General features: G+C 41.8%; 1 protein-coding gene across 1 annotated transcript in view; it reads right to left on the reverse strand.

Annotated features, from left to right (window-relative positions):
• LOC138265166 (solute carrier family 2, facilitated glucose transporter member 11-like) overlaps positions 1–13,660 on the reverse strand; it is a 353,929-nt gene that overhangs the window by 260,171 nt on the left and 80,098 nt on the right. The window contains exon 3 of the mRNA XM_069212714.1: positions 1,757–1,917. Coding sequence (XP_069068815.1) covers positions 1,757–1,917 — 161 coding nt within the window. The remainder of the gene's footprint in view (positions 1–1,756; positions 1,918–13,660) is intronic.

Raw genomic sequence — 13,660 nt, forward strand, 5'->3', positions numbered from 1 at the left:
GATCACAAACCTTTAATTGATGTATTTACTAGCAAAGAGGCATGAAAAGCAACATTACAAATTGTAAAATGGTTATTTAGGTTACAATGGTATATGTTTGCAGTGAAATATGTCCTGGTAGTAAAAAATGTAAACACAATTTTGTATCATGCTTACCATTACAAGGAAATTATTGTGAAGAGGATTGGATGGTAGCAGAGGTAGAAATAACCAGTCTTAAAGCAAATTCTGAACAAGAGTGGAAAGCCGAAGTTGAGAAGGATGAACTTTGTCAGAAATTATGGAATGGTTGCCGAATGGTTGGAATAAGGAATGGGAAAAAAGAATGTAATTGCAAATTACAAATATGTTTGGTCAGAGTTATCATGGAGAGGAGACAGATTAATGCTACCTGTAAGTTTACACTCTAAATTATTAACTGCATAACATGAAGGGCATGGAGGCATAGAAGCGCAAATTACAGGTGGATTTTTGGTGGCCAGGATTACATCAGGATGTGGAAAGATTTGTAAGAGGGAGTATAGCTTGTGCATATAGGGATAATTATCATACTGCAAGAGAGACACATGTTATAGCCATAGAATATCCTGAACACGCATAGCAAAGAGTAGGAAGAGCTGTGAGTGGTCCATATGATATTTTGGGAATAAACTAGAGATTTGCTATAGCATTAATGGATTATTATTCTATGTGACAGAAATTACTTTTGTTAGAGGAGATAAAGCCAGATGATTTAATTTTGCAAAGAGGTGTTCAGAAGGGAAGTATTTACTGAAGTATTACTATCTGACAATGGACCTCAATTTGTAGTGAATTAATTAAAAAAATGTGTGGAACAAAGTGGCATTTGTCACAAGAAAACTGCTGCATATCACCCATGTGGAAACAGTCTTAGTGAAAGGTTTAATAGGGTAGTTGGAGGCAGCATACAATTGTCGTTACAAATTGGATTAGATTGGAAAGAAGATACCAAGAAGATGGTGTATAATTATAGGACTATTCCACATACCACGACAGATGAAACACAGTTAATGTTGTCAAAAGGTAGAAAACCTAGTATAGTAGCTGTTACAGCTTGGATGAATGAAAGTAAGATTTCAAAAGTCAATGAGGAGAGGGAAAGAAAAAGGAAAGTAAGGCGGTAAGGCAGCAAAGGAGGGAAAGGCAAAGGAAACATCAAAAATATGAATTGGCCTGTGGTGAAAAGAAATTTAAAACCGGTGACCTTGTAAGAGTAAGAAAATGTCATGCACCCAAGAAGGAAGAAACCAAATGGTCAGAACCATAAGAAGTTCTGAGAGTGAGAAGATTTTCTTATATTGTAGGGGATGGGAAGAGATGGAATATAAGGAATGTGGTAAGGTGTAGTGTAACAGAATTGGTACATTCTAAAAGAGATCATCACAGCAAACTAATATAGATTTAGAAAATGTTAAAACTGCAGTGTGAAAATTGAAACAGTTTGAGAGAGAACCAGTGCAAAGGAGCAGTCGACAACTAAGTATTCCTGTAAAATTAAGGAATTATGTATTAGTGCACAAAATTGTCATTATGGGCCTTATTCACAAAGGTAAACTTTGACGTTTGGTCAAAACTTAAACCGAACGTCTAAGTGTTCAATTTTGGGAATTCACAAAGGGCATTTACAAGTACTATCTTTAGTTCCTCACACGGGCCGGATCTACCTTCTTCATTCATCTGTATTTGAATTATATGATATATCAGACTGTAAGGAGAATAGGTTTGCACTACTCACTTGCCATGTCGTCCAATGAGAGGCCCTGAAACCAGAGCTCCGAAGAACCCCCCTATGCTGAACGCTGACACAATTAGAGACCACAGCAGCGTAAGGGAACCTTTAGGCATGGATGAGCCATAGCGGTCAAGCCAGGTCTCATTGAGGAAAGCTTTAATGAACTGTAAGAGAAGAGAAGAGAAATCAATTAAGGACAGTCAATCAGATTACTCAGAATATATATTGTCACACTAGTACTTGTCTGCCTAGATTGTTTTAATTTATGATACAAGAAAAGGGTTCCTGTTAGAAGATGAGGAAGAATGGGTGGAGAGATACCATAAGAATGTGGCATTATTGACTTTGTAACAGTCAAATAACACTAATTTAAATATGCAATGAAAGGTTCATGCTGTTCAGGATGCCGCAATCTCAAACAGAAAGCCAATCAACCTCCTTGTCTTCTAAACCTACTTTGCATGGCCAGCAGCAGCTCACTCAGGTATTGAAATGTCATCCATATGTCTTTTTTAACAAGATCTATCTAATTAGTTTAACTGTCCTTGTAGGCAAGAGGCAACATGTCCTAGCTCTTCACCTGCTCAATCACTCTACTTACATACAAACTCAACCACACGTCCCAAGTTTACACATACAGAGAAGACCCCAGGGACAAGCCCATGTGCAACATTCAAAATGGTGCTATCTACTACCATTCGGAGGAACTGTTCTTTCTGCTGTTGGCTCACCCACCCCACTACCAACTACAGGCACACATGTGCCCTGTGAATTACATCATTTTGGAAGCTCTTCTTGGCAGTAGTGGGGTTTTCATTTAGTGAGATGGTCAGCTGGGTGTCGTCGGCATAGGATATCACTGGTGCAGTATTGAGGTAAACAATATCGTTTGACATGAATATTGTGTAAAAAATATCACTTACTAAAATATTTTGTCTTTATACTGACAATGGCAAGTACAAAAATATCTGAATTAAAATTTCTTTTAACACTAATATTGTCCACAAATGTTCAAAAATGTCATATATATGTGGGTTTATAGTTGAAACTAGTAATTCTTAAATATTTTAGTTTATAACTAATATATTTTTAACTACATAGATTCCACTAATATTTAATACTATATAACTATATATACTTATATAATCACACTCACATATATATGTATATGTTTATATACATTCATTGAAAAAAACAGGGACGTTATAGTTGGGAAATGGAATAAAAAAAAAACACAGAAATGCAATTAAAAAAACAAAAGCTTAAAGGGATGTTATAGTTAGGCTCACATTTTAAACTGACAAAACCATAGAAATTCACCTGTTAGAGTTATCTCAAGTAACTATAACTCGTGCCCTAAATTAACCATAACTCCCCCAATGCCATGCACAGTTTTTTTCGTCAAATATTTTACTTCAAATATTACTTTGATATTATCTATGATGCTATCAAAGATGTCACAAGTGCTTTAATTTGTGGGCTAATTAGCAGTGCATGGCGAGGGTGCGAGTTTTAATTACGTTAGGGCACACATTATAGTCACTTGCGATAATTCTAACTATAACACATGATCCTCTGGGCTGTGGGGGCGCTCAGCGGCCCCTGGCACATAATTACTGAAAAGGTGGCAGTTACTTTACATAACTTTAGTGTTTGTGCCGCGGGAAGGTGGTGGTCCCCGGGGCTTCAGGGAGGCAGGCATCTCCCACATTACTGTAGTGTTTGTGCCCCGGGAGGTGGTGGTTTGCAGGACTGAGGTGGGTTGGGTGCCCCCTGCATTACTTTCACATTCTGCACTGTGGAGGTGGTGGTCCTTAGGGCTGTTGGGGGGGCAGGTCCCCCCTGCATTAATTTCACATTCTGGCCTGGGGAGGTGGCAGTCTCTGGGGCTGCGGGGGCTGGGCAGACCCCTGCATTACTTTAGCGTTTGTGCCCTGGGGAGGTGACGGTCCCAGGGGCTGCAGGGGGGCTAGGCACCCCCCACATTGCTTTCACATTCTGCTCCTGGAAGATGGCATTCCCTAAGGCTGCAAGGTGGCCAGGTGGCCCCCTGCATAGGATTTACTGCATGCCCTGGGGAGGAAGCGATCCCCGTGGCTGCAACGCAGCAGGGTGACCCCCACACTGCTTTTATGTTTGTTCCCCAGGGAGGTGGTGGTCCCCAGGACTGGGGCTGGGAAGCCCCCAATATTGAAATCATAGTGCCCTAGGGAAGTGGCAGTCTCTAGGGCTGCAGGGGGGCAGGTGCCCCCTGCATTACTTTCACATTTTGCCCTGGAGAGGTAGCGGTCTCCTGGGGCTGCAGGGGGACTGGCAGCCCCCCACATTACTTTCACATTCTGCCCCAGGGAGGTAGCAGTCCCCAGGGCTGCAGGGGGGCCAGGAGGCCCCATGTCTTGGATTTACTGTGTGTCCCAGAGAGGTGGTGGTCCCTGGGGCTGCAGAAGGGGGGCAGCACAGCCGCCACATTGAATTTACTGTGTGCCTGGGGAGGTGGCAGTCCCTGGGCAGCAGGGGAGCCAGGTGCCCCCCCGCTTTCAAATATTAAATGCCCCCGGGACTTTGGCCACCCGGGGGTATCAGAAGTAACAAGCGCAGGACCCCATGCTTGTTTTTTTAATTTTTTTATTTCACTGGATCTGCCTTGAATCGCAGCAAATAGTTTTTTTTTTTAAATGCTTTTTAGCTCTGGGGGGTCCCTCTGGGACACCAGCACCAGAGCTAAGGGGTGACTCTACCCTGGCTCTTTTTCTTTTTTCTTTACATTTTTTTCTGGGACTCGGCTGAAGTTGAGTCCAAAGATAACTGTCACCACTTCCTGGTTTGAAGTGTTGGCAGCCATTGAGAACTGTGCACTTACCGTGCACAAGCTCTTAATCTTCATGAAGTTGTCACGGCCACGGATATACAAAAGTGTTTTCCCTTTAATATCTCAAAAACCACTGAACGGATTTAACCAAATGAAAGCATAATCTGTGTACTGAAAGCTAGCCTTTTGCCACATTTAGTATAATTCCGTCCAGTGGTTCAGGTTGTAGTTTTGTTCAAAGGTCATATGGGAATTAACATGGGAATTGCAACTTTTTGACTGCCCCTTTTTCTCGGCCCCCGCTTGAAGGATCACCCTGAAACGTTCCCAAGGATATAGGCAATTCAAAAAACAGTTTGTCTATGGAAACACGATCCTAACTATAACTACCTAGTGCAGTTATTAAAAATATCTATCTATCTATCTATCTACCTATCTATCTATCGATCTAGTTATCATTAAGTATTCATAAATATATAAGGTAAGAAGAAAAGGTGCCCGGATGCAGCCCTGGCATACACCTCTTGCTAATTTGAATGCCTGTGTTGTCTCCCTGCCTTGCCCATACCTAACACAGCGAGTTACCTCAGAGTGGAGTTCCCTCAAAAAGCTGACAATACTTGGTTCTACCCACAAGGTATAATTTCCCCTCTTTAGTCACTGTATAGTTGTTGATGAAAAGGTAAAGATTGAATCACTGCTCAGTTGTCCCATGGCCAGCACTGAAACCAAATTGTAGATCAGAATGGATCTTATTGTCCTAGGCCCCGGTTTGTAGGCACTCTAATAGAATCCTGCCTGTTTTGTAGAATTGATTAATGATATTAGACAATAACATCCAGGGTCCCCTTTGGACCACAAATACTGCATTTGACCATGCTTTGGGAGGGTCAGTACTTACAATGGCTTTGAATACATTGGTTAGAAGAGAGGCACACAAAGACATGTTTTCTTTGAAAATATCCCCAGCTTTACCACCAGGTCATATATTTATTATATCTATTTATTACATTTACAACATTTGCCAGCCCTATTTCAAAGGCAAGGGAATGGAGGGACATACAGAAAAGAAGAATCTCTATTGTGCAACTGATTACCTGAATATACCTTAATAAAATATAAGACCCAGTCATTAGGACTAATCACTCTGTTAGGGCTTATGCCATAGAAATCGTGGAAGTAACTCTGATAACAATCTGCCAAAACATTTTGCTATTTTTGAGAGGACATGCCATAATTAAAGTTTGGTAAGCTTACTAATGAATGACGCTGTTGTACTCCCTTCTGCACCCTCGCACCACATTAGGGTCTCTGGGAACAGTTTTTAAAGCTTTCAGTAGAAGACTGTGAGCCACAGAATAATTTGAATCAAACCATCTAACATGTTTCTTCTTATGTATCCCACACAGATTGTGTACAAATTTGTCAATTTTACCCCCACTCACTAGTACACCCCTGTTACGGGAATGATCCAACCAATCAACCTGTACCTTAACAAACAAAGAGCTTGATTGAAATTTCAAGGAGTCTGTGGTCACTGTGAGCATTTATTGTACCTATATATTGTCACATCCAGCTCTAAAGATCTTTAGAATACAATATGAAATCAATTAACATAGAAAATCCTCTCCTGATATAAGTGGGACTTAATAAGATTTCTAAATTTCCGACAACTATTTCTACTTATATATCTACTGAAGTGGGATGAAACTATATTAATAAATTGATAAATTACAGCTCCTCTTATTTTGACTTAGGATCTGTAGCAAGAAGGAGACATTTTTCAAACTGTTAGTGTTAACTGACTATCTTAAGCAGGGTAAAGGTCTAAAGATCACTTGGCTGTTGTATATTTGCAAATCTTGTAGAATCTTGAATATACCAGATGTTTTTGATAAACTGGAAATCTTTTCTACTAGTCACTCAAAATCTTTGATGGCAACCTATATTGTAATTGTAGTGTTGTGAGATTGTGCAATCTTCCAGAGAAATAAACCGTATCAACTTATGATATGATTTGTACTACCCTGGTATTGAACCATTTCTAATCTGGCCTATGAATAAGAACATATATTTCTGTTGAAACGGCTGAGACTAAGGCGGTCATTCTGACGCCAGGGCCGGGGACCGCGGGAGCACCGCCAACAGGCTGGCGGTGCTCCCAAGGGCATTCTGACCGCGGCGGTACAGCCGCGGTCAGAAACGGAAACCCGGCGGTGTACCGCCGGTTTTCCACTGCCCTGGGGAATCCTCCATGGCGGCGCAGCTTGCTGCGCAGCCATGGGGATTCCGACCCCCATACCGCCATCCTGTTCCTGGCGGTTTTGGCAGGATGGTGGTATGGGGTGTCGTGGGGCCCCTGGGGGCCCCTGCAGTGCCCATGCCAATGGCATGGGCACTGCAGGGGCCCCCGTAACATGCAGACACTGAAAATCGCGAGGGGTGCAACTGCACCTGTCGCACCCCTTCCACTCCGCCGGCTCCATTCGGAGCCGGCATCCTTGTGGAAGGGTGTTTCCCGCTGGGCTGGCGGGCGGCCTTCTGGCGGTCGCCCGCCAGCCCAGCGGGAAACCCAGAATACCCGCGGCGGTCTTGTGACCGCGCAGCGGTATTCTGGCGGCTCCTGCCGGCCCTGCCAATACCGCGGCCGGCGGGAGTCAGAATGACCCCCTAAAATTTGTACATTTTCTGATGGCATGTATAGGACAGGGTACTTATTTTAAGAATTTGCGTGTTTGCCCATGTGATTGTTACTCTGCACAAAACTACAATGCACTTTATGCTTTTCTGCAAATTCTATTCTGCTTTGAGGGAGTTATATATATTACCGGTTTTAAGACAAGAGAAAGAATATACATTTATTTTTTAAATAAACAAATAAAAAACATATGTAACCAATATTATGGAAAGTATTGGTGCCTGAGAATATTAGATATACTATGCCCACTCCAGTTTATGCAACAAGAGGGAAAGCTTAGGACTTTTGAAGGGTTAAATTTATTTTTCCCACTCCAAACAGCACAGTAGGCAAAATGTCAAACGTGAGAGGGGTTAGATTAACTATTCCTACTCCAAACAATGCAACAGTAGGGAAAGCGTTAGAATTTGGATGGTTCAAATGTATTATTCCTACTCCAGTGAATGCAACAGTAGAGAAAACTAGAACTTTGGAGAGGTGAAATGTACTATTCACATTCCAAACAGCACAAAAGTAAAGAAAGTTTTGGATTTCTAAGGGGTTACATTTACTATTCCCACTCCAAACCGAGGGACAGTAGGGAAAATGTTGGACTTTGGAGAGGTTAGATTTTCTACTTCTGCTCCAGTCAGTGCAACTGTAGGGAAAGTGTTGGACTACAGAGGGGGTTACATTTACTATTCTCACTCCTGTCTAAGCAACAGTAGGGAAAGCATTAGACTTTGGATGGGTTACATTTACTATTCCTAGTCCAGTCAGCGCAACAATCAAGAATTTATTGGACTTTAGGGGGGGGGTTATATTTATTATTCCCACTCCAAATAGTGCAACTGTAGGGAAAATGTTGGACATCAGATGGATTAGACCTACTATTCCCACGCCTGTCTGTTTAACAGCATGCAAACAGTTGGACTTCAGAGGGGTTAAATTTACTATTCCCACTCCAGCCTATGTAACAGTAGGAAAAGCATTAGATATTGGTGAGGTTACATTTACTAATCCCACTTCAGTCAGGTTAAGACTTCAGACTGGTTAAATTTACTATTCCCACTCCAAACATAACTATAGGGTACGTGTTGGATTTCAGAGGGGTTACATTTACTATTCGCATCCAGTCTGTGCAACAGTTGGGAAATTACTTCACTTGAAACAAATTACATATTTGAATAAGCCTTTTATTAAGAAAAATAAACTCTCAATATGAACATTATTAATTAACAAAAAATATACACATCTGCATACATTTGTTAAACAATTAAATAATTGAATACTGTACATAATTAATATAAATTAAATATTTATTTAACAATTAGAAACATGATTAGTATCTATTTTAATAATTATTATTTACTAGATTAAAATTAATTTTAATTAAAAATTTCTATTTGAAAATGGCATTACAATAATAAGTGTAGCACAATTTACATACCTGATAATTAATTCAATAGTTAATTACCAATTAATATTTAATTGTTAATTATTCATTAATTAATTAACTTCCCACTGTATACTGCAACACTCCAAGCAGCCTGAACCTAAACTATAACTCAAATGCTTAAATATCACACAATATTCATAATTAATATTCAAGTAAATAATTAACAATAATTGTTACTTAAGTCCCCACCCTAAAACTCTACAAAGCTAACCACCCACACCTAAAATACAATACAAAAATATCAGTAGTCCACATAATTAATAATCAATTAAATCATTAATTGTACATTAATATTGATTTGCTAATTAGTTATTTGTTAATTACCTTTCCAGCCTATTCCCCTCCAAACCTACAAACCTAGCAACCAGCACCTAAAATGTAACTAAAATAAATCAGAAAAAATTAATTAATTAATGTTTAGTTATAATTTAATTAACCTCCCACCCTATCCCATATCCCCTACAAACTCAATAATCTGCTACAACACTGTAAATCACTAATAACAATTAAATACATAGAAAATTCAAAATCACTTAAAATCACAAACTATATTTTAAAAAACGTAATAATTATACAAACAATAGCTTAAAACACATTAAAATAATTACAAAATGTAGAATGGAGTGATGTGGAGTGACATAGAGTGGAACAGCATACAGTGGAGTGCTGTAGAATGAAGTGGCGTAGGATAGAATGTTATAGAGTGGAATGGTGTAAAGTGGATTGGCATAGAGTGGCGTACAGTAGAGTGGTGTAGAGTGGAGTGGAGTGGTGCCAAGCATGTTAGAGTGAAATGACTTAGAGTGGAGTGGCTTAGAGTGGAATAGCATAATGGAGTGGTATAGAGAGTAGAGGAGAAGACTGCAGTGGCATAGACTGGTGTCCAGTCGAGTGCTGGATTGTGAAATAGCATGGAGTGAGTGGTGTGGAGTGGAGTGGCACAGAGTGGAGTGGCATAGAATGGACTGGTGAATAGTCAAACAGCATAGAGTGGAGAGGTGTACAGAGGAGTGTAGTGCAATGGATTGGCATATGATGGAGTGGCATAGGGTGGAATAGTGTACTGTGTCACAGCATAGAGTGGAATGGGTTAGAGTGGAGTGGCATAACCTGGAATATCATTGAGTGTAGTGGTGTACAGTTTAGAAGTGTTGAGTTGAGTGATGTAAAGTCGAGTGATGTACATTAGAATGGCATAGTGTTGAATAATGTAGTGAGGAGTTGTGTAGAGTAGACTGGTGAAACAGTGGAGTGGCATAGAGTGGAATAGCATAGAGCGGAATGGAGCAGAGTGGAGTTGCAAGGACTGGAATAGCGTACAGTGGAGTGGCATAGAGTCTAATAGAATGAGCTGGCATGGAGTGCAGTAAAATGGAGTGGCATAGAGTGGAATAGCATTGGGTGGAGTGGTGTGGTGTTGAGTAGTGTAGAGTGCAATTCTGTAGAGTGGTGTGGCATAGAATTTAGAATTGAGTGGAGTAGAGTGGAATAGCATAGAGTGGAGTGGTGTACAGTCTGACAGTGTAAAGTAGAGTGGTGTAGAATGAAGTAGCACAGATAAGGAGTGGCATTGAGTGGGATGATGTAGAGAGTACTTGCATCGAATGGAGTTTCATACAATGTTATGGCATACAGTGGAGTGGCGTAGACTGGGAAACTTACAGCGAAGTTAAGTACACTGGAATGCTGTAGAGTGACATAGAGTGGAGTGGTGTAGAGTGCCATGAGGCATAAAGTGGAGTGTTGTACAGTGGAGTGGTATAGAATGGTATAGCATTGAGTGGAATGGCATAGATTGGTGCAGCATAGAGTGCAATACTGTAGAGTTGGGTGGCATAAAGTGGCACATAGTCAAATGGCATAAAGTGGAACAGCAAAGAGTGGAGTGGTGTAGAGCAGAGGGGCATAGAGCAGAATGGAATACGGTTCAATATGGCGTAGAGTGGACTGGCATAGATTCAAATAGCGTAGAGTGGAGTAGCATAGGGTAGAATAATGTAGAGAGGAGAGGAATACAGTGGAGGGGCATATAGTGGAGTGCTGTACACTAGTGGCATAGACTTAAGTAGCATAGAGTGGAGTGATATAGAGTGGAGCAGCATAGAGTGGCATAGAGTGGAGAGGCATAGACTGGAGTGGCGTAGAGCGGATAGGGTAAAGTGGAGTGGTGTACGGCAGAGCAGCATAGAGTGGAGTGGCATAGAAAAACATCTATTTGAGGGTCATATAGTGGAATTGCTTAAAGTGGAGTGGCATTGAGTGGAGTGGTGTACAATCGAGTGGTGTAGAGTTGAGTGGTGTAGAATCGAGTAGTATAGAGTGGAGTTGAGTGATTGGGGTAGACTCGAGTGGTGTAGACTGGAATAGCGCTGAGTAGAGTTGAGTAAAGTGGAGTGGCACAGTGTACAATACCATTAAATGGAGTGGCGTTGAGCTGAGTGGAATAGTTTAGAGCCGAGTAATATAGAGTAGCATAGAGATGGAAAGCACAAAGCAGAGTGGTGTAGAGTTGACAGAGGTAGAACGAAGTGGCATAGAGCAGAGTTCCATAAAGAGTAGTGGGGTACAGTGGAATGGAATAGACTACAATAGCATACAGTGGATTTGAGTATACTGGAGTGGAGTAGAGTGGAATAGTGTAGACTGGAGTGGCATGGAGTGGTGTGGCATAAAGTGAAGTGGGGTTGATTGGAGTGGTGTAGAGTGGACTGGCATAGAGTGGAGTGGCACACAGTGGAGTGACATAGAGGTGAGTGGCATAAAATGGTGTGGTATAGAGTGGAGTTGTATAGTGTGGAGTGGCATAGAGTGGGGTGGCATAAAGTGAAGTGGGGTAGAGTGGCGTAACTTAGAGTGAGAGAGCGAAGATTGGAGAGGTGTAGAGTGTAGTGGTGCAGAGTTGAGTAGCATAAAGTGGAGAGGTATATGGAGGAATGGAGCAGAATGGATTGTGGTACAGTGGAGTGGCATAGAGTGGAAAAGTTAGAGTGGAGTTGTGTAGAGTTTTGTATCATAGAGTGGAGGAGCTTAGAGTGGAGTGGCATAGAGTGGAGTGATGTGGAGTACAATAGAATAGAGTGGCATACAGTAGAGTGGCATAGAGTGGAAAAGGTTAGAGTGGAGTGCCGAATAATGGAATAGAGTAGAGTTGAGTGAATTTGAGTTCAGTGGTGTAGAGTGGAGTGTACAGTAGAGCTGTGTAGAGTCAGTGGCATAATCTTGAATCATGTAAAATGGAGTGGCGTTCAGTGGAATGATGTAGAGTGGAGTGACATAGGTTGAAGCAGCATAGAGTGGAGTGACATAGAGTGGAGTGTCACAGAGTGGCATAGAGTGGAATAGCGGAGAGTAGAGTGGCATAAAGTGGAGTGGTGTACAATAGAGTTGAGTACAGTAGAGTGCTATAAAATGCAGTGACATCAAGTGGAATAGCGCAGAGTGAAGTGGTATACATTGGAGTGGCATAATGTGGAGTGGCGTAGAGTAGAAAGCACAGAGTGAAGTGGTATAGAGTGCAGTGGCATAAAGTGAAGTGATGTAGAGTGAAATGGTGTAGAGTGAAATATCATACATTAGAGTGGCGTAGAGTGGATTGGTGTAGGGTGGAATAGCATATACTACAGTTTAAAGGCAAAGAGTGGAAAAGTGTAGAGTGGGGTAGTGCCAAATGGAGTGGTATAGAATGGAATGGCATAAAGTGGAGTGGCATATAGTGCACTTGCATATGGTGGAGTCACAGGAAGTTTTATACCATACAGCTGAGTGGTATACAGTGGAGTGAGTTCAATGGAATGGAGTTCAGTAGAGTGTCATAGAGTGTAGTGGCCTAAAGTGGAGTGGCCTAAAGTGGAATACTGAAGAGTCAAGTGGTGGAGAGTGGAGTGGTGTAGAGTGGAGTGGCATAGAGTGGAATAGCATAGAGTGGAGTTGTGTACATTGGAGTGGAATACAGTTGAGTGGCTTAGAGTGGGATAGTGTAGAGTGGAGTGGGATAGAGTGAAGTGGAATAGAATGGAGTAGAGTGGATTGGGTAGAGTGAAATGGCATAAAAAAGAGTTGCGTACAGTGAGGTGGCATACAGTGTAGTGGCATAGAGAGGAGTGACATACAGTTAAATAGTGTGAGAAAGTAGCCTCTTTCTAGCCTTGTTACCCCCACTTTTGGCCTGTTTGTGAGTGTATGTCAGGGTGTGTTCGCTGTCTCACTGGGATCCTGCTAGCCAGGGCCCAGTGCTCATAGTGAAAACCCTATGTTTTCAGTATGTTTGTTATGTGTCACTGGGACCCTGCTAATCAGGACCCCAGTGCTCATAAGTTTGTGGCCTATATGTGTGTGTTCCCTGTGTAGTGCCTAACTGTCTCACTGAGGCTCTGCTAACCAGAACCTCAGTGGTTATGCTCTCTCATTTCTTTCCAAATTGTCACTAACAGGCTAGTGACCATTTTTACCAATTTACATTGGCTTACTGGAACACCCTTATAATTCCCTAGTATATGGTACTGAGGTACCCAGGGTATTGGGGTTCCAGGAGATCCCTATGGGCTGCAGCATTTCTTTTGCCACCCATAGGGAGCTCTGACAATTCTTACACAGGCCTGCCACTGCAGCCTGAGTGAAATAACGTCCACGTTAGTTCACAGCCATTTTACACTGCACTTAAGTAACTTATAAGTCACCTATATGTCTAACCTTTACCTGGTAAAGGTTAGGTGCAAAGTTACTTAGTGTGAGGGCACCCTGGCACTAGCCAAGGTGCCCCCACATTGTTCAGAGCCAATTCCCTGAACTTTGTGAGTGCGGGGACACCATTACACGCGTGCACTACATATAGGTCACTACCTATATGTAGCTTCACAATGGTAACTCCGAATATGGCCATGTAACATGTCTATGATCATGGAATTGCCCCCTCTATGCCATCCTGGCATAGTTGGCACAATCCCATGATCCCAGTGGTCTGTA

The sequence above is a fragment of the Pleurodeles waltl genome, chromosome 11, assembly GCF_031143425.1.
Source record: "Pleurodeles waltl isolate 20211129_DDA chromosome 11, aPleWal1.hap1.20221129, whole genome shotgun sequence".
Classification (NCBI taxonomy): domain Eukaryota; kingdom Metazoa; phylum Chordata; class Amphibia; order Caudata; family Salamandridae; genus Pleurodeles; species Pleurodeles waltl.